This window comes from Diadema setosum, chromosome 10 (assembly GCF_964275005.1).
Source record: "Diadema setosum chromosome 10, eeDiaSeto1, whole genome shotgun sequence".
NCBI classification, from domain to species: domain Eukaryota; kingdom Metazoa; phylum Echinodermata; class Echinoidea; order Diadematoida; family Diadematidae; genus Diadema; species Diadema setosum.
Genome location: NC_092694.1, coordinates 12368940 through 12393805, shown reverse-complemented (window position 1 = coordinate 12393805; position 24866 = coordinate 12368940). Strand labels below are relative to the sequence as shown.

At 37.9% G+C, this 24866-nt stretch overlaps 1 protein-coding gene across 1 annotated transcript; it reads right to left on the bottom strand.

The window, feature by feature from the left end:
- Positions 1 to 579: 579 nt before the first annotated feature.
- On the bottom strand, positions 580 to 24866 carry LOC140233746 (indoleamine 2,3-dioxygenase 2-like). The gene is made up of 15 exons (XM_072313847.1): positions 24776 to 24866; positions 19272 to 19363; positions 16654 to 16773; positions 16206 to 16339; positions 15237 to 15357; positions 14002 to 14098; positions 12169 to 12220; positions 11519 to 11594; positions 10804 to 10885; positions 10103 to 10195; positions 9025 to 9121; positions 8336 to 8415; positions 7838 to 7972; positions 2593 to 2724; positions 580 to 719 (listed from the first exon to the last, which is right to left on the bottom strand). The coding sequence occupies exons 1-15, from the start codon at positions 24864 to 24866 to the stop codon at positions 580 to 582; spliced, it is 1542 nt and encodes a 513-aa protein (XP_072169948.1).

Genomic DNA, 24866 nt, shown 5'->3' with positions numbered 1-24866 from the left:
CTATGATTGCTGAGGATTGAAGACAAGTAGCACAAGTTGTGTAGCAATTCATAATCACTGACATTTTTGAAAGCAGACCATGCCTCCATACGTGATATATCCTTGCTGAAGAAAATCTTTGAGTGCAAGATCTGTTTCCATGCAGGCCATGCACGTTGAATGCCAGTGGTTAGGGCAAGGACTCATAGTTGGCACAGCTTCTGCCTAGCCTAAGACCTGCCTGTTATCTTGGCAGGGTGGACGTCACTAAAGGAGAGACCCTGGCAAGAGGGATCGGTTCAAACAGCTTGAAAGCTGTATACAACAGAGAGAGAGAGAGAGAGAGAGAGAGAGAGAGATCTGTAGCCTGCAGCTCTTCAGCTGCTTGCCCCGGCTTCAAGAGTGCGTTACCTTTCTCTCTATAGGCTTTGGGAATGGTTCCATTCGAATGGGCATAGGAAAATGGATGCCAGCAATATGCATACCTTGCCATCGAGGTTCTTCAGGAACTCCGAGTAGATACCAATGATACCTGCCGCTTTGCTTGACTTGGTGGCTATCAGGCCTACCGTTTCTGCTAGGAAGTACGGATCGCAGAGATCACTTGCCGGTAACCAGGTTGTCAATGTTCCTATCCGCATAGGTGGGCGCCCTACTTAACCTCGACGCCGAGGCCGACGAGCTGGGGATGCCGGTGAAGGACCGCATCGTCCTCATTTTACTTCCTAGATTCTCGCAGTCTGCACCCAGAATAAAAGAGGAGATATCTGTTCATCAACTATGCATGCACTACAACCTGACCAACCTGACCATGCATTCATCGGATCCCGCATAGACTTCTTCAACTCTCTCCTGTATGACACCCCCCGTGCTAAGGGCATTAAGATCCAACGTGTTCAATATGTTGCTGCTCTTCTGGTGACATATTCACGGAGATCAACTCACTTCACACCAGTCCTCTTACAATTCCATTGGCTTCCAGTCGAACAACGGTTCACCTACAAGGTCCTCCTCATCACATCCGGGGCTTTGAAGTTCTCTTCATCACGCTACATCTCATCTCTGCTTAGTCTCCATAAACCATATCGATCTGGCCTGCGCTCCTCTAAAGCCTCTTACCTTCTCATTTCCCAAACTAAAATATCCGCAGAGAGATCTTCGCAGAGAGATCTACTCGCCACCACTCTCATTCAGCATGCAGAATATGGCAGAAACAATGTCAATCTCAATTCGGCTCTTGATTTGGCCGTTATTTCTAGCTGATTCCTCCTAGACCACATACCGGATTATTATCTACATCTCGATCTAAATTTTATATAATATCAAGATCGAAGTGATCGATGATCCACGCTTGTGCATCTACCATGTCCCCAACGTCCAAACAAAACTAATTCGAATGGTCAGCATGTAGAATAATGGTAGAAACGATGTCAATCTTAATTCCTCTCTTGATTTGGTCTTTATTTCTGGCTGATTCCTCCTATACCACATACCGGACTCTTGTAAGACTATGATAGATCTCGATCTACATAAGATTAAGATCGACGTGGTCGATGGGTCCACGCTTGAGCATCTACTATGTCCTGAACGTCCGAATAAAACTGATTCGAATAGCGAGTGTGAAGAATATGATGAAAACAGTGTGGACGTTATTTCTAGCTGATTCCTCCTGCATGACATACCAAACTCTTGTAAGACTAGATCTCGATCTAAGTAAGATTACGATAGATAAGATCGGTTTGGTCAAACATCTTCGTACTGCACTTACGAGCCACGTACAGCAAAACGTTAACGAATATTGAACCTACGCAAAGGAGTGCAATACGTGCCAGCTCTACACTGATTGACAGTTAACTACTTTTCATCGTCGATCTTCATAATAGAGATGAAGGCGGTAGGGTAGCAGTATTAGGAGAGTACAGGCTTTTGAGCCCCAATTGGTACTTGCGAATTGCCTTATGATGTTAACCCTTGATTTAAGTTTGTCTGAAACTGTCTTCAGATATTTTCGGTATGTTCAGATGCGGTTCGACGTAAAGGGGACTTCATCCTGTTTGACAGGCTTGCCGCAGAAGGGTGTCATTAGTTTAGCGTTAATATTGGCAATACGGTTACAGAGATGGAAGGCAGCAACAGTGGTCTTTGAAGGGTTGGGTTGATCAGTCAACAGAAAGTGAAATACTCTTGAATCCTCCATTGGCGCAAAATTTTTGGTCACGACTTGGCTGATATCAGCCAAGGAACATACCTGAGACGTAATGGCGAGTAATCTATATATTTTTGAATGAACTGGATGAACTCCCTAGATTAAGTGGTACATTGTAGTAGGGATACCACTCACATTATGTTAAAAAGTAGTGGCGTTCTTAGTTAAACACGGAACTCTGTGGGAGGCCATCGTTCAGAGTCTTAACAGAGCGTATCTGGATACCCAGAGTGACCCTAAATCTATGATTGCTGAGGATTGAAGACAAGTAGCACAAGTTGTGTAGCAATTCATAATCACTGACATTTTTGAAAGCAGACCATGCCTCCATACGTGATATATCCTTGCTGAAGAAAATCTTTGAGTGCAAGATCTGTTTCCATGCAGGCCACGCAGAGATCACTTGCCGGTAACCAGGTTGTCAATGTTCCTATCCGCATAGGTGGGCGCCCTACTTAACCTCGACGCCGAGGCCGATGAGCTGGGGATGTCGGTGAAGGACCGCATCGTCCTCATTTTACTTCCTAGATTCTCGCAGTCTGCACCCAGAATAAAAGAGGAGATATCTGTTCATCAACTATGCATGCACTACAACCTGACCAACCTGACCATGCATTCATCGGATCCCGCATAGACTTCTTCAACTCTCTCCTGTATGACACCCCCCCCCCCCCCCCCTGCTAAGGACATTAAGCTCCAACGTGTTCAATATGTTGCTGCTCTTCTGGTGACATATTCACGGAGATCAACTCACTTCACACCAGTCCTCTTACAACTCCATTGGCTTCCAGTCGAACAACGGTTCACCTACAAGGTCCTCCTCATCACATCCGGGGCTTTGAAGTTCTCTTCATCACGCTACATCTCATCTCTGCTCAGTCTCCATAAACTATATTGATCTGGCCTGCGCTCCTCTAAAGCCTCTTACCTTCTCATTTCCCAAACTAAAAGATCCGCAGAGAGATTTTCATTCATGTCAGCATCTCCTCGATAATGGAACAGACTCCCGAACTCAGTAAATCATTCTGAGACTGTAAATGACTAAAGATGCATATTTGGACCAATACCTTTTTCATTAAAGGAAACCTCCGGGTGATTTTCAAACTTTTACATATGAACAACAGTACTATTAAAGGCATAATCTATCATTTGCAGATGAAACAAAAACCCAGCATTACTGCTTTTAAGTAGTTCTAAGGAATAGAAACAACCACTGTGAAAATTTGAATCAGTAAAATCAATGTTAAGTACTGTTAAATATGGAAAATGTGAACAATAGTTATAATAATAATGTTTCCAGACTAAACCGTTTACAGTTACTGTTTATTAAGAAAAATACTGACATCTCCTGATATTGTAGGCTTTATTGCAAACATTTTATATTGTAGGGTGTCTTGTGGTACAACAGACCAACACATATCCGTGGAAAATGATATCTTGCACATTTTTCAAATCACTGCTCCCAAAGGTAAACTGGACCTTTAATTGGTTATACTGGGTTCAGAGTTTCAGAATTTATAGTGATTGAATGAGGAATAACATTTTTTTTTTTTAATTTATAACAAATTGCAATGAACAAGGATGATGACATGGCAGCCTCACTTTAAGAATGCATGAGTCGGGGCTCAAGGAAGTAAATCAAAAGAAGAAAGCATACATACATTCTACACAGGTGAGCTTGTTAAGCACGTGGTATTGTAATGTAATTACATTGCTTCATTTCTGAAATAGGTGAGGCTCTTATGTCATCATCCTTGTTCACTGTAATCTGATATGGGTTTTTCAGAGTATTTAGTCCATGGGCCAAGACCCGAAAAATGGGTTATTGGTACCACCTGAGGTGGCAAAACCTTTATGGTGTCATTTTGTTTGTCGGGCATAGATATGCTTATCAAGCTATGATAGCAGTTCCAAATGAGTAGCTTAGTTATAATAAATGAATTTTTAACCAATTTGGTCTCGTTTTTATATCCCTATACTTCTGAATCGAAACTAACCGCTATACAAAGAAGAGCACTGTCTTCTCTATGTCCACAGGTGTTCTGTTGTAAACGCGGTGCTCTTAGTCTTTATTCAAGGCAGCGAAGGGAATATCCAAAGGGTTATGATGGCCACAGCTGTCACGCCGTGCGCTTAGTCTTTATCTAGAACAATGTACCGCTATCATATCTAAAGTTCCTAATAAAAGGGATTATCTATACTGTTTTTATACTACCCTCTAAACAAATACATCAGTTTTGAACAAAAATTACTCTGTTCATTTACAATATTATTTATCATAATGTATGGTAGTGTACCGGTACATTGTTTTTGCATTATCTTTCATTGTTGGATGGAAATAAAGCGACATTGGCGGGGTATCAGCGTTTTCACCGTAGTGCTTTCACCGGAAAATGATAAATAATTGAAAAATACGGTTAAATTTACGAGGAATTGCTTTGTTGTTGTTGTTGTTGTTTTTAGATAACGGGATATACACTGTATCATAAGCTTTAGATATTCCCTTCGCCGTCTTGAATAAAGACTAAGCGCTGTGGACATCATAACCTTTAGATATTCCCTTCGCTGCCTTGAATAAAGACTAAGCGCACCGCGTTTACAACAGAACACCTGTGGACATACAGAAGACAGGGCTCTTCTTTGTATAGCGGTTAGTCTCGATTCAGAATTGTAGGGATATAACAACGAGACCAGATTGGTTAAAAATTCATTTATTATGACTAAGCTACTCATTTGGAAATGCTATCATAGCTTGATAAGCATATCTATGCTCGACAACCAAAATGACACCAAAGAGGTTTTGCCACCTCAGGTGGTACCAATATCTGGCCTGGCCCATGGACTAATGAATTATATGCTCAAAGACCACAATAAATTTCACGAATCTGTACATGGCGCTGTGGATTTATGTGCTCCTTGATGTGAACTTCTGAAAATAGGCTGGAATGCCCCTTTAAAATGAACGTGTTGCTGCTGTATGTAATATACTGTGAGATTGTGTGTTTCTTATGAACATTAATTGTGAGCGCCATGAGTACATTGAGTGGATATGCTGCGTATTGTGAATGTCTATGATGATAATGATGATAATTATTATTATTATTATTATTATTATTATTATTATTATTATCATTATCATTATAACTACTACTACAACTACTATAATTATTCCTATCACCAACATCATTACTACTACTAATACTACTACTAATAATGATACTTATACTACTAATACTACTACTACTACTACTACTACTACTACTACTACTACTATGTATCATGTCTATTACCTGGTGTGGCGAACACAATTTCCGATCCCCTGTCCTATTCTATGTACTGTACGTGAGAACTTGAATCAAACAATAGATGACGTTTCATCTCCTCCTTACTATTTTTAATGCATGTACGGTTACATTGGAAAACTGTCGTCGTGATAACACTATTATAGTCTTGACCGTGTAGGTATTGAAAACCATACGTTGTTTCCAGCCCGGCCCAGTAGCTAGACAGAAGCCCGTACAGGAGTTGGTGTGATTAATTTCCGGCCTAATATTAATTGCACACACTCTGTCTTGAATATCACCAACACCCTCAGACAACGTAAATATGAATTCACTCGCATTCACGGTAGACAAATCAATGTTTACTCGTACATCTCTTTTTTTTTATAGCAAACCTTTTTTTATTATATTTGCAAAATTTGATTGATGTACAGAATTATAAATACAACTATAAATGGGAAAGTCATCAAAAGCCGCGGTCAAATTGGCCCCCCAAAATATATGCAAATTTTAAGATGTCGATCTTTTGCCAGTGTGACCGCGGCATGATGAGCATGGCTTGGATGAGTGTAATAGTTGTACCACATTATACATTGCTCAGCAAAGTGTCTGAAGTAATTCTTAAGTACTGTTCGTGCACCAAGATTTATTCCTCAACTACTAAAAGGTTATTCAATACCCACACAACTGATATAGGTCTTGAATTGTAAAGTATTCCTCCTTCGTTAAGATTAGTTATAAAGAAAAACTGTATATGAATATCATTATATCAATATCTGATGAAAATTTGTACCGTTAAACCGTCATACTTAAGCTTAAGAAAGATTTTATGTGATATTGGGCCATCATTAAATTGGTGTTCCCATTTATCTGAGTACGGTGTTTTAATGATAGTTAATGAAACTTATAACTTTGATAAATTTTGATTTGTTATAATGTCAAATTATACTTTATGAATAATTTTTCATGATTGCAGGTAACAAAAGCCATAATAAAACCCATAGAAGACCATTATTACCTCTGTGACAAAAATCTTCATATACACTGCATGTATAGGCAGTAAGTTAATTTCAGTAAGGCACCATGGTTACACAGTGTTATAGAATTGCTACATTCTAATAAATCGTAATAGCCACTGCATTACAAGTTTATCGAGGATTCTATAGATACGCGAGAGTTGATATAATCTGCTGTATAGATCGATAATCTCAAAGCATTTTTTTCAATGAAATCCCCAAAGTGAACGCTCTCTCTCTCCCTCTCACATCGCATACGGGCAAAATAGACAGATTCTATTATACATGTATGAAGAGTTTTATCGCAAAACGAGGTAACTCCGAGCTAACGAGCAAAGTTGAAATATTTGTGATTAAAGCTGATTAAAAACAAAGAAAATAATAAGAAAATACAAGGTATTCTTAACCATAACTTGTAGAATACTCCTTGTTAAGTCACACGTGAGGTATTACTGGAAAGGCTTAATTTTGCTCTATCTGATGATGGACTTATTTTGAAATGTTTAAAAATGGCGCATAGCTCATTTTGCAATAAAAACACTCCTCATATAAATGATTATGTCTATATTTAAAGGACAAGTTCACCTTCATAAACATAAGGATTGAAAGAATGCAACAATATTAGTAGAACATATCAGTGAAAGTTTGAGGAAAATTGGACAGTCGATGCAAAAGCTATGAATTTTTAAAATTTTTGTGTTGGAACCGCTGGATGAGGAGACTACTACAGCTTGTAAGTCATATGCGTACAACTGTATAAAGAAAATGTAAAGAAAATTCAACATATTTTCACTTTTTTTCGCATAATAAAAGAGCACTTGACCTGCCTCTTTCTAAAGGCAGGGGGAATAATATTACCCATAACATTTGTCGGTAATGAGTCAGGGGAATGTGTACTTTTTCAAAAGATTAAATTTTGTGAAATTCTCTTTATATTTTCCTTGTACGCATGTGACATCTAAGTTTGCACTAGTCTTCTAATCCAGCGGTTACGGCACAAAAACTTCAAAAATTCATAACTTTTGAACCGATTGTCCGATTTTCCTCAAACTTTCAATGATGTGTTCTACTAATATTGCTACATTCTCTCAATCCTTATGTTTATGAAGGTGAACTTGTCCTTTAAAGATATATATATATATATATATATATATATATATATATATATATATACAGTATATGTATATACATAAATGTATATATATATATATATATATATATATATATATATATTTCGTTGCAACACAAAAATCGTGTAACCTTGTATTTCAACTATAAGTGCCACTAAATCACAAGTAGAGCCAAAGTGGCCACCAGGAGGGAGATTGCAAGGCCCCTGATCCATGTAGACCAACTGCATAGATGCTTGTTTTGTTTATCTTGTTGCCCTGTTGCCATGGAGACGGCATCCTGCACTTCCGACGTACGGTCCCCTCCCAGCATAGTCTGGATCGTAGCATCTCGCAATCGAGTTAGAAAACTTAAGAATCCTGTCAGAATAACAAAACAGGTGACAAGGTAAATTCAACGCAGAGACGAACACATCGGGGAAGAAAGAAGTTACGTCATTTTGGACATTAAAACAACGGGCAATCGTAGTAGATGCATTGCACGGAAATTGCATTCAAATATATTGATGTATTCCTGTCTGAATATGTTTTTGACGCCCCATCACGAATTACAAAACAAAACAAAATAAAAATGTAAAACTACAAACATCACGCTTCATATTCATAGCCGAGCGAAATATTTGTCTCTTCGAGATATGTTTGTTCATTGTTTTTTTTTTTTTTCATTGACCCCCCAGTTGTCCATCATTTTTCATAATGTTTCTTTTATCCCCTATTTCTCACCTGTTCCGCCAGTTCCTGCTTCTGCCTGTTGGGAAAATTGGTTGTTTGTATCGCCTCTTTGTGACATTGCTATTATATATCTGAAAGCAAAATAACGTAAAGAGGCGTCAATTTAAAGACCTTCGTAACCACGAATGATGATCAGATATGTTGAAATCTTTGAAGTCTTCCGAGGCGGTAGAATGTTAGGTGGTAGAAGACTTAACGGTGCACCACGTACTAGTATTCTTTCTTGAGTATGTATGTGGCCCTGAAAAGGCCCTTTCACGGCCACATACATACCCAAGAGAGAATATGCGGGGCACCGTTAAGTCTTCTGCTATCCAATCAGATGTGTGTCCCTTATGAAAAAGGTTTTACTCAATGCTAATTGTTTTTTTTTCGGGACCCATGTAGATGTGCAGAATGTAGACACTGTAGGGATGGTCATTAGCGAGAGCCAGCTAGCACATTTAGATTTGACGTGTGTGGCTATACCTCTCAGAGACCCATCTTGCCGAAACTTTTCTTGTGTCTGGCGTAGGTCTTAGCGAGGAGGTACGAACTTTACAATTTATGATGATCATTCTAACATGATATGATATTATCGATAGGGCATTACGTCATATGAAAGACTTTTCAGAAATCCTACAGTTTGGTTTGAAATTTTTATCCAGGAGAACAAAATGTATATTCGGTAGAGCAGATACCTTCCAACCACCTTTAAGTGTCCGTTCCTGAAGTCCTTCATACCACTGAGACAGGCGTTGAACCACCGAACAGCTTCTGGTAATCTACAGGAGTGAACTGCGTTGTAGAGAAAGAATGGGCATCAGAGTGAACGCACTCTTACAATCTCACGATGTTTACAAAATTAGTTTCATGACAAGAAACGTTTCAAGAGTTATAAGCTATGTTTCCGCTACCCCCTCCCCTCATTTCCTTTCTCCAACACACGCACTACAGCCACGTGATGCGTCTAATCAAAGTGTGGTTGCATAAGAGTTGTTAACTTCTGCTACTAAGCCCTAATCAAAACTAACAACCAAAAAAAAAAAAAAAAAAAATAACAACCTAGATCGTATATATATATATATATATATATATGTGTGTGTACAGTGTTTCGTTTTCTTTTATTTTTCAGGGGTGGCATAGTAAGATTATTTATGAATAGTTGCATAGTGTTGAAATAATGTTTGTTCTTTTCTCCGTATAAATATTTCCAGTCGCGACCAAGGCTCTGATGTATTGGTGTAATCAACGGTATGGTGTCAGGAAGTCCGAACTTATGGACACACCCCTGCTGGAAAGAGCACAGTGTCCCACAGTGTGAAGCACACAGTGTGAACACATGTGAAGTCTCTTCACACTGTTAAATTCGAGCGTTTTAGCACTGTGGACACATTGTGACTCATCAAGTGTGACACAGAACATTACCATGTGGACACCCTGTGAAAACCCAACCACAGTGTGAAATCATCTCCACACTGTTAAATTCGAGCGTTTCACACGGCCGAGTATGTGACCACAATTGTGAACACACTGTGGGACACTGTCCTCTTTTCAGTAGGGACTCCTCGATATCCTTTTGCTTCAGACACTTGTCAAAGGTCAACAGTTTATAGTGTGAAGCAAACATAAGAAACAGAACATATATCATATTTCTTTTTTATGCACGATTATTTTACATCATCTAGTTTATGTCTTTCTTTCAATAGGTCACCTAATTAGGAAACTTTTGAATTTGTTCCTTCCGTTTCACCCTCATCTGTCTTTATCACAACTTACCGAATGATTTTATCGATGGCCCTTCTGAGATTGCAGTTATCAGATTTCGATGTGGTTTAGGCATGTACTGCTGGAAAGACTTCAGGAGGGTTACTGGAGGGTCAGAAACGAATGATTGATGTTGAATGTTGTATTCACTAATTTCATTAAAGTCTTTTTAGCATGCAAAATGTTGTTAGTAGTCTGGGAGACGTGCAAGCAGTGGAAAATAATTACATCTTTGTTGTGTTGAGTTTTTTCTCTCTTAAAGAAATATATTTGCATACCTAAACTGAGAATAAAATGCACTGTAACATGATACAATACAATCCGGTCATGTACTATGGTAGGAGAAAATAAATCTTAACTTAAGATAAATGAAAACGTTGTGCGCACTTTATCAATTCTTACTTTTAATTTAAATGTATATGTACTTCTACAAATTATATATATATATATATATATATATATATATATATATATATATATATATATATTTCTTTCCAACTTGGATTGTTGTCATTAAATCAACGAAATGAAATGCACCGGTGAGAGCAATCGATTTCAAAATCGACATTTTGGAATTCTGTCTGTCATACGCCGGCATTCCGCATCCCGGGCCACCTTTGGCAGTAGACTACAGTAAACCGTTTGCATCGAAGAGTATTAATTTCTATATGTAACACTTAATATAGCTAATTCACAGAATTTGTGATTTCCACCTTCTGACTCTGTCTTCTTCACCCCAAATGCAGCATCTAAGCACGGTAACGTAGAACTTTGTGCAGCACTACCACCAGTGTACTAGAAACAAGAACAAAAAATAAACATACAAATTTGGATGTAGCAAATAAAGTGACATTTGCAGTGACAGAGTCATACACGGATAAATATGTAGCTGAGCTTTTCTCCAATAATTGCCTTGCTTGCTTTGTGGGTTCAATATGCATGGATTTCAATATGCATGGATGGTTTTATCTGACCGTATCGGAAAATTCCAGCAAATTGATTACAATATGTGTAGGTGCTGAATATTTTATAATGAGGAAGTGGAGAATGTATACAAAATAAAAGACCAATCAACTATATGGTATTCTTATGGCATTCCCAACCTAAACCTATTTGCACGCCAAAGTCTCTAGGCATTTTAGGACCAAACTTAAAACTTTGTCTCTTTTGACGAGCTTTATCTTCATCACGGATTTTATTTGTGATCTCTCGCTGTCCACTGGTTAAATGCACATAATTGGTGTTTAAATGACACTGAGAGAACGAAAATCTTGTTTGTTTTTCGTATAAAACTTCACTATCTAGTTTTACTTGATTAGGGTTCGAAACGATTGAACAATAAAAATCTTTTTCATCATCTTTTTGTCATCATTTTCAGTATCATCTTTATTCAAATTACTATATACACCGAAAGAAATGGGTGCTTACTGAGAAAGGTTGATCACTAACTCCTTCATAAATAAGTCCATTCAGATTCTTTTTCTTAAATGCCGGTGAATCCCATCTGCAGAAGAGAGACATAAATGAGAAAAAAAGAACCCACAAATATATATGTACCCTCTGATTGTATTATACAAATATAAATATATATTGTATATATATATATATATATATATATATATATATATATATATATATGTATGTATGTATATGATACAAATGTATGCAAATACTATACATTAAACATATTACAGTACACCTTCATCAAGTAAATAGAATATACCAATATTTGAAAATTTGCATACATTACATTCCCACTTCCTGTGAGTATTTTTTGCTGGATTTCTGTCCACAAATTCTTAAATAACAACCTACAATTCCCCCTTACCTCTGGGAGAACAAGTGGGTGTGTTGACCAAGTGTGCTTAATTTCAGTGATGCGTTTATGTTGTGCCTGGTGAAAACTTTACATGTTTTTTATTACAATAAAAACCATCTATGAGAAGCTAATGAAATCGAATCCCTCCCTTTTTCTTGTTGTTGTTGTTGCTGCTGCTTGGAACAAACTATCATTCTTCTGTTTTTCACTTACTTCTATGATTAAATTCAAACTGGCTTATATTCAACATGGTTCTTACCCCGCCAGAAACGGTCTGAAGACATTGTAAAAGACATGGGGTCTGCACTTTTCTGTCGACCAGATGTAAGACATGAAGCAAAGAGAGAATGAAAATGAAAAGACGTTGACGAAAGTTTTATGCATTTTGCCAAATATTCAACGAAACATTTTCATTTTTCTCTTTTGAACTCACATAAATTATGGGTTACCCAAACTTACACACACACAAAAAAAAAAAAAAATGCAAGGTGATCTTTATAAATTGTTAAGGTTATAGTTTCCCAGATATTCGTAATCAACAAAGAAATTACAAAACACCGTTCGGTTCATGTTGTCAAAGGGTTCGTGACAAAGGGAGAAACAGGATGCCAGCCTATTTGCCCAGTTTTATTAGTTTTCAAATGAGATATTTTTATGATGTATTTTGATGTTAATTTATTTCTGCAATTCATGACAAACGTAATATACAAATACATTTTCTTTTGAACAAATCATTATGTATTTTAAAGAAAAATTAATATAATTGATGAATACAAAATATATGACAGTTATTTAATGTAAATTACACGGTACATTGATAGTAAAGAAAAATCATTTAAAGGTATAATTTAAGGGGAGCAATTGCAGAAAAGGCTATATCATATGACATTACGCTTGAGAGCGGAAACAGCCCAGTTGACTATTTAGATGATGTTTATCCGGGGTGAGTATTGGGGATGAATGGAGCGATTGCAAACTACAAGCCCTGTCTTCCGCCCCCTCTCTTTCCAACAACTTTGTTTCGGAACTTGTCATAATAGATTGCAACGTATATTTGTATCTCAGTTAAGGGTTTCTTTGCTCCTTTGGGGTTTTTTTTTTTTAACATTGTTGTACTGATTTCGAGCCATTACGTGTTTCCAAACGGTGTATTGTATTAACATTGTTGGAGATTGAATAGATCACTTGAACTTCAACATGAATGTGTCGAGTGTATTGTTTTTCTTTTTACCTCCATGGTTTATTGATTAACTTATAGTGGTTATAATGATATGACCTATATATTTCGTAATTGTTGAATATATTCCATTTATTTTTTTGGATAAGGTCTGGCAGATTTTGACGACGATTTGAACATGACTTTGATGTCAAACATTCTAGACTCTAGACTGAATATCAAGTTACCTTATTGACAGTTATTAACAGTCGTAGAACTGACTTCCTCTCCCAGGTATACATGAAGCTGCGTAGTTACTTACGGGTGTGAAATTCCTTTTCAGACGGTGGTCTATCCTCAGAAGTTTTCAAGAGGTGCGATATATTTGATTTGATTCGATTTTATTTCATTTTATTTCATTTCATTTTTGCTTTATTTCGAGCAGTGTTCATAACATACGCATATTTCGTAACATGAAAGGGAAAAAATCGATGTGACGGCAACTCAATGAATCATGCTATACGGTAACATGAAAAAAACAAACAAACATTAGCAACTCTGAGTTTATTTATATAGTCGTGATACTTCTAAATCCAAGAGATCATCATCCTAAGCAACTGTTTTATTTCGATTGCTTACTTGAAGATTCGTAGTTCTTTCAGCATGGTGCATTAGAACTCCTATATCTTTTATTCTTCAGCGTAGATTTCTACAGAAAATCAATTAAGTGGGAAAGCCACACCCCCCCCCCCCAAAAAAAAAAGGAAAATAAACTAGCCAATTTAATTTTAACCGTTAGTGTGCTTTATGTGCCGTTGGAACAGAAAACTACGTAGCAGTGCGCACAATGTTCAAAATCTCTGGAACAGAAGGGATTTAAAAAAAAAAAAAATCTTATACATTGTTATAACAGATCACATGAAGTGTCAGACTCACCTGACATTCTGCTTAGTGTGTGAGTCATTGTACGTACAGCCCTCTCGATTGTTTGGAGCTCTGGAATCAACCTTTCCACATCACCGTCCATCACAGCCTTCAGAGATTTTTTTTTTTTTTTTTTAAGATGAATAGAGCATAATTATAATATGCATAAATGTATTTGTTATGTATTTGTATATCTACAAATACGTAACAAATACATTTATGTATAGTGTGAAAATATACTCCGCCTTGAGAGTTTCTTCTTAAAGCTGTGGGCAGAGGTTACTCCAAATTATTACTTTTCACTGAAGGGTGCATGCAGCCCCGAAGTGAATGATATGTATTATTGGAGCCACCGAGCCCCATAGTTCTAACCAGAAGCTCGAAATTAGGCAGTTTGTTTGGAGATTGGATCATGGATGTTAACGAAAGAAGGAAAAGATGAAGAGAGAAGTCAAGTGGTAGATGCGATGTTGTGGAGGGATCCTACAGTGACCTCACAAAGCAGGGCGCGATAAGTGAATGCTATATGGCATTTAACGATGATACCGTATGAAGCATGCGGCGCGCAATGTCACAATTGCTTTGTAATATGATTTTTTGTTGTATGATTTTTAATAGTGTACTATTTGGTAATGTCGTCATGAAAAGTGACATTATTTTCCCAAATGTATACCATGTAGTATCAAACATTCTGAAAAAAAAAATTGCAAATGCATCATTATCACGTAAAGCAATTTTAACCAATTACTATAAAGGATGCATTTTTATCAAAATAAAATTTAATATATAATAACATAATCATAGGCCACAGATAAATAGATAGATAGAGAAATAGATAGTTACAGGCAAGGCTCGACTTAAACATTTTTCTCTGTTGGTCCGTTTGGGCAGTTACAATCGGTAAATGTAAAATGTTAGTGGTCCGAAGGGGGGAAAAAAGGAGTTGTGGCACAATTATAAGAGGAAACAGACTAATCTATTTTAAATTTGAGTGACCCAATCGAGCCATCAAAAGATATGCTTTGGGGGAAGTCTGGTGGGCATGTTACACAATTTTTTATTGGTTTCGAGCCATCGGATCATCAGGCCACTGGGCCACGGCAAGTGTCGAGCCCTGTAATAGGTAAAAATATGCTTTTTCTGCCTGGTATGAGGTTTGGAATGAGGAAAGCAAAGCCATAATATACATGTATTGTGAATGCCTGTTTGGAAATGCCAGGTCATCAAAATATTCAACAAACGATCACCTTTTGTGCTTCTACGATGCTGTAGAGCGCGGGAGCAAAGTCGAGTTCCACCTGATTGGCCACGCACATGAACCAAGACTCGTCGGCACCGCCTCGTATCTGGACAATTGTTTCCATGTTACTGGCGGGAAAGGAAAAATACCAAAAACACACGATCCATCAGAAGTTGAGTGATCAGGTATTGTAAGATATTAAAAGGATCTCAGGTTTTGAATTTGCAAGATATCAGTGTACTAAAGGGTGAAGGACAAGAAACCTGCAATTGACTGGAATGGACAAATAAGAATAGAGCAAGATTGTGGAGATTACATTCATGTTCAGCAAAAAAAAAAAATAAATAAATAAAACAATCATACAAGCATGTGTGTTTACTTTACATTCTTCATGCACCCACTTCTTTTTGAATAGAACGTGTTTTTTGTTTTTTGTTTTTGTTTGTTTGTTTCTTTGTTTTGGGGGGGGGGCTCAGCAAATGTATATTTAAATTTGACGTTGTTTTTTTCGGGGGGGTGCTATTCTGAGTTGACATGCAAAGAGAAATTGAAAACGTGTGGTACTTTTCTTTAGGATTTTTACATGTCTTCTGTTTGTTATTTGGACTGCATGTTCATTGTACACTGTTATACGAGTCGTCTTGTGCGGGGCATCGTATTGATGTAATGATTTGGCTATATTTTCTGTTTTGTCGTTACATCTTTCATTTCTTTTTGTCTTTCTTTGTTTCCAAGGACAGCCAAATTTCCTATAGTAGCATACCAGGAGAAGGTCTCCGAGCAACCCCGCTATTAGAGGACGTTGCAGGCATTGTTTACCCCGTCTACGGATTATTTTCGGTAAATTGTTTCGTCTCCGGAGAGTGTCGCGGGAAAACATCGGGTAAGGTCTATTAAGACTGGCTGTAAGAGAGGAAGGCGATGCACGCCAAAGAAATGATTGCGACGTTGGTACTCTCAACATCGCTAAACTTACTCCAGCTCGACTTGTCCGTTTGGGTCCTTGAGCTTCCAGTTAATCATGGAGAAACCCCAAGCAGTCAGTGATGGTGTCACCTGCAGCTTCGCCGCGACTGCCGCGAAAGGTATGGCCACGCATCGCGGTAAAACCTGATTCGAAGAGGATGCATGATAACGGGTGGTGATATCCAAATAAACCTCTTTCAAACAGAAGTGGGCCAACACTGGCAAACGTGAGTATCACCCCCCTCCCCCCGACACACACACACACACACACAAGCACACAGCGTTTATTCAAGGCTCGACCGCTTCAAAGCAGCTTATTTGCGGTGCTTTCAACGCTAAAACAACACTAAAAAAATTAATTCTAATTTACAGAAATGTTTTGATTATGAAATGACCGGATTCCACACTTTCCGAAGGAGACGGGTTGGCAACTTAACATAGTCTATAGACCACTTTACCTCTGGAATGTCATCCTCCCCATTGCACCAAACATAAGAGTTCGCCAGTGCTGTGAGCAACACCAGCGCAGCCTTCCATTGGCGGGGACCGTCCAGTCGATTGTGATCCAGCACAGGCATCTATGGCAGGTAAAAGAAAAAAAAACAAACAAACAAAACAAGGATAAATTGACCACCTCATTATAATGATGCCACAAGAGTGGGGCGGCTATTTCATGTAACGAATGTGCATGTGGCCGGAGGGGGTGGACATCAAAGGCGAAATTAATAATATTATAGAAATAGCACCCGAAGAAACAGTAGAATGGCCGTAAGTATGCATATTTTTTGCTCCGAGTTAGAGGTGGAGGAACAAGAATATGCTCAGTATATGGGGGCGGGGGGGGGGGGGCACGCAAGCCAGCTATGTAGGGGGCTGGTGTGGGACGGGGTAGCTTCTTCCCCATATATCGTGTCTATTACTCCCCGACGTCTTTCGGACCAGGATGTCCAGGATGACTTCTGCTGACGTGGCATACATCCGGGGCCCTGTTTTATCATGAAGAGTTAAAATTGATTATTAAGTTGATTTCAACTGTAAGTCTATGGCAGACTGTGTGGTAAGGAAATTTAACATCGATTTTATCTTTTGATAAAACGGGGCCCCAGACTTGTAAATTAAAGGGATATGGATCCGAGATGACATTGTGTGTGATTGCATGACAATTCGAGACATTTTCAATTTCCGACATAATGAAGGAACACTTGGCTAAACTCTTTTAGAAATCAGAGGGAGGAATAATTTATCATCATTATGTCAATAACAACGGGAAGGAATGTGTCCTCTTCATTATAAATGAAATGTTGTTCTCATTATATTCTCATTATATATGACCGTGCATCACAAAACCAACAATAAGTCGCACGCACTGATTTTGTGTGAGGACTCAAAATAGGTGAAACAGGTCAACCTAGTCAATCTTGAGTTTACATACTTTCTGAAAGAGCATGTCTTCTTCTACGTTATGCTAAAAGTTTGGGATCATAAAACGAACAAGAAATTGTGTTTTTAGCATTTTTTCTATAACACTTTTTTTTTGGATAGAATAGTTTGATTAGGTGTGTCCTAGAGTCCCCTTTTCATTTCTTGAAAACCTTGTACAAACACTTCTTTTTCAACTCTGATAACTTTTTAAAGGATGATGCTACTGCTTTGAAAGTTTGTATTAGTCATGAAGAGCATGTTCTGATAGAGCGTAATCAATTTCAGCTTCATCGGATAATCCCTCTATTGTTGTTGCTATGAAGTTTTACATTATAATTTTGGCTAATTCATTGCACAGAGCACGACTCCCGGTCAGGTCTCGAATAGACCGTAAAGTTCAGAGCCGCTTTTCTCAGTTCACACTTTTCCCGAGTGTGTGCATTCTTTCCAATATTTGAATTGACTTATACATTGCTTTGAATTGACATATACATCATTTTAAGCTTAAAGTCTTCTCTTAACGAATATGTTATTAACTAAAAATCCATGTCTGGCAACTTTTTGTTGGTTTTGTGATGCAGGGTCACATATTATATTCCTTATATCTCTGTCCTACGATGACATCACGAAGTATTACAATCTTCGTATCCAGCGAAAGCGATGGCCTTACCGAAACTTTAAAAAATTCGTAAAGTTAGACCAGACTGTCTGATTTTCCTCAAACTTAACTGATGTGATACTGGAGTACGTAATACGTATCATTCTGCATCTATCTGGTATTATCTCCCTTTTATAGAGTAGGTATTTGAAATGAGATGTTTCCCTCTAAATCGTTCAGTTTGTAATTCTCTCTGCACCCACTGCGCTGCGCTGCGCACCCCTCAAAAATCCTTACTCGCTTTTCATCATACTATCAATAGTCAAGGCAGGAATAAGCTTAACAATACCAAAAGAATGGTATTCACTTCATTGGAACAGTGATTATCCTACTGTTATGGAGTGCACCCAACTGTAACACACAGGGTCGCCATAAAACTCAAATTCACTCACCGCTCTCTGCATTAGAGACACTATATTCAAGAGCGCCAGGGTTCGATCAGAGTATTGGCTTTTAAAGGGCAAAGACAGGAAATAAAACGATTATGTATGAACAACGATAACGGGGAGTACTAAACTGGTTTCACTTGCATTGTTTGTTTTATTTCAATACGGTTTAAAAAAAAAAACACTATCAGCCTCAGGGCTGTCTTTTAGTGAATCCGTAGCTTATAATTGATGAGTTTATGCGTATAAAACGTCACAATCTGATACAGAACAAAAGGTAATATTCCCAACACGAGAAAGAGCACGTTGGCAAATAAAATGCTACAACAACGGAAATTGATTTCAGTTTAAAAAGTCATATAGTAGATACAAACATATTCATTTTACAATGTTATGGTTGTTATATTATATTTGTTGAGTTTTTCCTCCTTTTGAAACCTTTCTTTCTGCATTCTAAATACCCAAAACGTCTTTATTTTTCTGGTGATTCTTTCATAGTAAACACAGAGTGTTTACCAGCGTGGCATAAACCACGCTTGGCCGACCTCTTGAATGTTGTTTATTTGTTGTATGATTGTTATTGCTGTTGGGGTTTTTTTTTTCAGCTCACCTTTTCTATTCTTTCCCTGATTTCGCCACTATCAACCAAGTCTGCAGTATTGGTAGCAAGTGTCGTCCATGGTTTGAAGTAATCTGGCAGATCTGTCTGTATACGTGCGTATGACATACGGCAAAAGGAAGATAATTATAGTCAACGAACAAGTACGATCTATTGAAAATCCATCGTCTAAGAAAATCTCAATTTGACCATATCAACAAGAGGAAACACGAGACAGGTCTACCGAAGCAAAATCATACACAGCGATATCATGTACAACAACAGCTACAACAACATAAAAAACAAAACTTTTATCACAATCTAGATACACATATCACAAATATGATATTTCTAAACGATAGATACCACAGAGTATATGCGGCTTTACGATTGAATCGTTAATGAAAATCAGAGTAGGCTTACTCTTTACTTCAATGTGCACTCATCAAAATTTGAATGTTTCTGCTTGTGACCTAGTAACAAGCTGCTTGGTTTACATGCTACTATAATACCCTTCAATATTTTTAGCTCCATGCATACGTTGAGTAATCATGTATTGATCAAATTAATATTGTTAATAGGCCCTCAGAGGAAAAGAACCCGTATTCTAATAAATAGATAAACTGATCTTGTGGATATGATGAAAAAGAAAATGTGTTTATTAGTAAACAGACATAACGTGTGATTTGATATCAAAAACTTATGGAGCACGAAAGCTGAGCAAACTGTTAATTGTTCTTCTCTAAATGTCAGAATTGTCGATTTCGTGTCCTGATAGTGGAGGTCAGCACTTCGATGTCCAGTCATGCTATCACTGAGCGCGATATCTGAACAGCTAGTACAGTATTATGTAAGTAATAATCCCAGTCGCTCTGATAGGGAAGTCTCGTTTCCTCATTCCAGTACAGACCTAGGGATGATAAACCTTTAAAGGGATGGTAAAGTTTTGGTGAAGATGAGAATTGAGCTTTTAACTTTTTACAGGGATTAAGAAGTCACTTACTAAATGATGTCACAGAACATACCATTTTGCCAAGAATCCCAAGTTTATTTCATGAACGTGCTGGTTTTGAAATGGTTGAGATATATCCTAAACAAAGTAAAACGTAGCGATCCTACTAAAGGGTAGGATCCACCTTTGATTAGTATTGCCTTGTTTTGGATATCTCAACCATTTCAAAACCAATTTTCATAAGATAAAGGTTGAATTCCTCTTGGAATTACATGTTCTTTTATACTTCACAAGAGGTTTCTAAACATCTCACTAAAAAGGTTAAAGACCTGAAGCCACTTCTCAAGCAAAACTATGCAATCTCTTTAAGGTTCATGGACCCTTTTGCGGCGTCGAAGTCGATGTTATTGTCATTATAGACAATCCACACATAGCCGCTTCCCCTTTTAGCATTCCATTTGATATACATTCTGCATGAGTATACTGGCTAACTCAATGCGTTAAAGACGTAGGCACTGCAAGGTATTGTCAATTTGCATCTACAGTAATTGGAGATCTCAGTAGGAACAAAAATGCACTGTATATGGGGAATTCCATAAATAAGGTGTAAGTAAATAAGGTGTCACGCTTACTTTGGCAATAAAATCAGAAAATCAGCTTTTTGTTATTTAGCAAGTTCCTTCATAAGTGAGTGAAAAGTAATATTCTACTTTATAAATGAAGCGAGTGTGCATACAAAACAGCATTAGGGGAAAACATGGTTCCTCGTATCAAGCAGGATACCGTGCATCGTGTCCGCGTACACGAGGAACCTTCCATCTCGGCATCTCAATACCTGTTTAACACTACGTTTATGTTTCTTTCAATATAAGTGGTTATTTTGTAATCAACAATTTACTGCACTATTCAAAGAATCACACAACCCCACTTTTGGGCCAGAAAAAGATTCACATAGGTTTTACGTGTGTAAGCGGCTCACCAGGTTCATTCTTGATTTTTTTTTTTTTCAAATCAACGTAGGTCCTACTTGTAGGCCCGTTATTTCGCGGGACACCAGAGCTATCTGTGAAAATCACAATTGAACATATTTTTTTCATGTTTGTTGAGCGTTTTTGCCCAATTTTCTCTGAAATCTTTAAAACTATTTGTGTGCCATAAAAATGATAACAATAGTTCGACATTCATGCTTATCATGGATTCTATACCCTAATAAGTTAAGGTTCCTCGTGTAAGCAATTCTCGGGACACCAAGAATACATGAGAAACTTGATTCCTGAGACGTACTCGTTAAAAAAAAAAAAGGAGGGGTAAAAATCATCATTTCATGAATGACTATTGGTCACAGTATTCAAATTTGCTATTCTTATATCATTTTTGAGCCACTAATACAAATTTTTATTCATCAATAAGCCGTAAATCTATTAAACTGGTATTACAGTAACAGACACACACACACACACACACACAGACACACACAATTTTGCCCCAAAAGTCATGATTTTGATTTTTTTTTTATAAAAACAAATGTGTCTGGTACTTTTAGCAGGAAACGTTTTTGCCTTCAAACAGGAGGATACTTATCTGAATAGCAGTACACAAAAGTAAAATTATTGTAGGGCTTGTACGTTGTAATAACATGATGAACCTAATAGAAAGGGGCGTAACCGTTGCGACCCTTTTTTGTTTATTCATTTTTATGGAATTACCCACATCTCTCTACTGTACTAGTTGTTGTTTTTTTATTATTATTATAAAATCACTTCTTAGGGTGATCTAATTTTCTAATCGAGGGAAGATCTTTATAGTCCAAAGAATGATTTTAGATTTCAGATCACCAGTATGACCGTAAATTAAGCTATCTGGTGCATTTATTCAGGAACACCAGCAACGTCCAGCTAGAATAAATAGATCTCTAGAAATCAGTGTTACGGTTTGACACATTTTACACTAACAATATGCATTATTATATCTATACAATAATATTAACTTATGAGTAAATTTAGTGTATAGATGGTAGCCTCGTGTCCTCGAGTGTGCCTGCTAAAACATACCTTTAGTAAACCTAACATTTTTTTCATATTCTTCTTTGCTTTCTAGCAGTATAAGAATATTTCTTATTGCTCGAACGATGCAATCACGTTTACGCTTTTAACCCTATAAAGCCCAAGGGGGGGGGGGGGCACATTGCCCCCTACCATATTTTCGTTTGCCACTCCTACACCCTTCACTCGATTTCAACTAAATTTGGTGACTTTTCCTAAAATCTTATTGCGAACATTTTGATACATAATTTGGGTATGTCCGATATTGCTGGTTGCCATGGCAACCGTAAACTGACAACCATGTTCGTGAGATTTTGCATGATTTTCTGTTCAAATTTCAGTTAACAATATAATAATGGATGAAATGGGGGTTTTCTTGGCTGTAATTTGCTGAAGGACCGAAATGTGAAGTAATTATGGTTGTGAATTACCCTGAAATGGTCTTCTCATTATTTCCTTTATTTTTTTTATGTGACATAGGCATCAAACAATAGATATAATAGAAATAATCGAAAATACAACATTTTCCAAAGACTACCCTTTTATTTTGTGTTATCTTCACACAAGCTTTGCCTGTAATATCATTTCTTCATCATATTATCAATCTGCAAACTCAAAATTTCAATATTTTGGAAATATGAAATATGATACCAATATGATTATGTAACCATTCCAAGCAATACATCATAGGTTTCATATATTTCTTTCTATTGTATTGAATAGCGTCCCCACATGTTGACCTTGAGAAATTTCAACAGTAACAAATAGTGAAGGTTGACTTGCTTTTCCTTTGTGGTAAATATGAAAATGATTAATATGAAATAAAAACATAAGATACTTGGGATAAAGAAATAAAAAGAAAAAAACATGATTTTAGCGTATTTCCTGTGTATTTCTTTATATTTTGGTTAATAGCGCCCTCAGTGGATGACCTTGGAAAATTTCAGATGTTGGGTCTTGTAGAGTATGAGTTGCTCTACCCATGTGCCAAATATGACAGTCATACATCATATAATAGAGAAGTTATATAGGGGGGGCACAATGTGCCCCCACCCCCTTGGGCCTGTAAGGGGTCAAAATAGCTTGGGCTTTATAGGGTTAATGAGTACATTTCAGATGAATGCAAAGTGAAAGTGGCTCGCTCGCTCTGCCCGTGCTTATAGTAGGTTAAATTGAAAAGTTTTCATAAGTTATCATCATAGTCCTTCGCAATGATTTCTTTTACTATGTTTAATTCCTTGGAAATTTAATTCAAAATGCTCTGTAAACGCAACTTTTATCACTCTGTTTTCACAAAAAGTCCCTATAACCGTGAGAGGGGGTATCCCCCTCCCACACCCTCCTCTGCTCGGTCGCTTCTCTCCCTCGCCGAAGATCTCACACCGTCACATAATGTACCCCTCGTATGTTATGATCATAGTGCTTCCAACTTAATTTTTTCAATATTTTAATTCCCTAGAAATTTGCTTTTAAATGCTCTATAAGCGCGACTTTTATACTCTGTTTTTACGAAAAGTCCCTGCCGTCGGCGTCGGAGGGGGTATCCCCCTCCCACACCCTCCCCCGCCCTGTCGCTTCGCTACCTCGCCGAGGATCTCACACTGTCACATAATGTACCCCGTATGTTATGATCATAGTCCTTCCAAGTGATTTTTTTTTCAATATGTTAATTCCCTAGACATTTGCTTTTAAATGCTCTATAAACGCGACTTTCGTACTCTGTTTTTACAAAAAGTCCCTACCCCCTCCCACACCCTCCCCCCGCTCGGTCGCTTCGCTCCCTCGCCGAGGTTCTCACACCATCACATACGTACCCCCATCTGTAATAATCATAGTCCTTCGCACTGATTATTTTTCAGTATGTTTAATTTCTTAGAAATTTGCTTTTAAATGGTCTATAAACGCGACTTTTGTACTCTGTTTTACAAAAGCTCCCTACCGTGGGGGGGGGGGGGGGAAGGGGTATCCCCCTTTCCACACCCACCCACCAACCCCCCCCCCCCCCCCGCTCGCTCGCTTCGTTCCCTCGCCGAGGATCTCACATCGTCACATAAACGTGCCCCCGTCGAGATTTTGCCCCCCCCCAAAAAAAAAAAAGAAGCATTGATCCAAATCGTATCAACGCAACGACGTCAGGATAACAGCATTCCCCTTATAACAATTAAATGCTTAAGTTTACAATCAAGTGTGTTTAGTTGTTTAGTTGACTCGCACCATTACCAAAAGGAGCCCCCCTCCCCCATGTACGCGTGATTATCTCACTACCACTGGTATCGTACTTTGCACAGAAGGTTTGTTAATACAGTCTTAACACTGCCGTTTGGATCTCATTGCACGCACAGAATACTAGTAGTTTACATTGAAAGCACTATACACCACTGGTATGTGGTGTCGGACAAATCTAGTCGTTTACTATAGAGCAGGACTGCAGAATTGAACAATTGAGCAAAGCTCCTTGATGCGTTAAAAAAGACGCCACAGACTTGCAGGTAAAAGAGTGATAACGCACTTTTAGGGTCTACTCACCGTGGGATGCGCATCCATAAACCCAAACGTTGGCGAAACGCCGTAGTCCTCCAACCGGGGAACGCTGTTGTACTTTGCTCGAGCCAT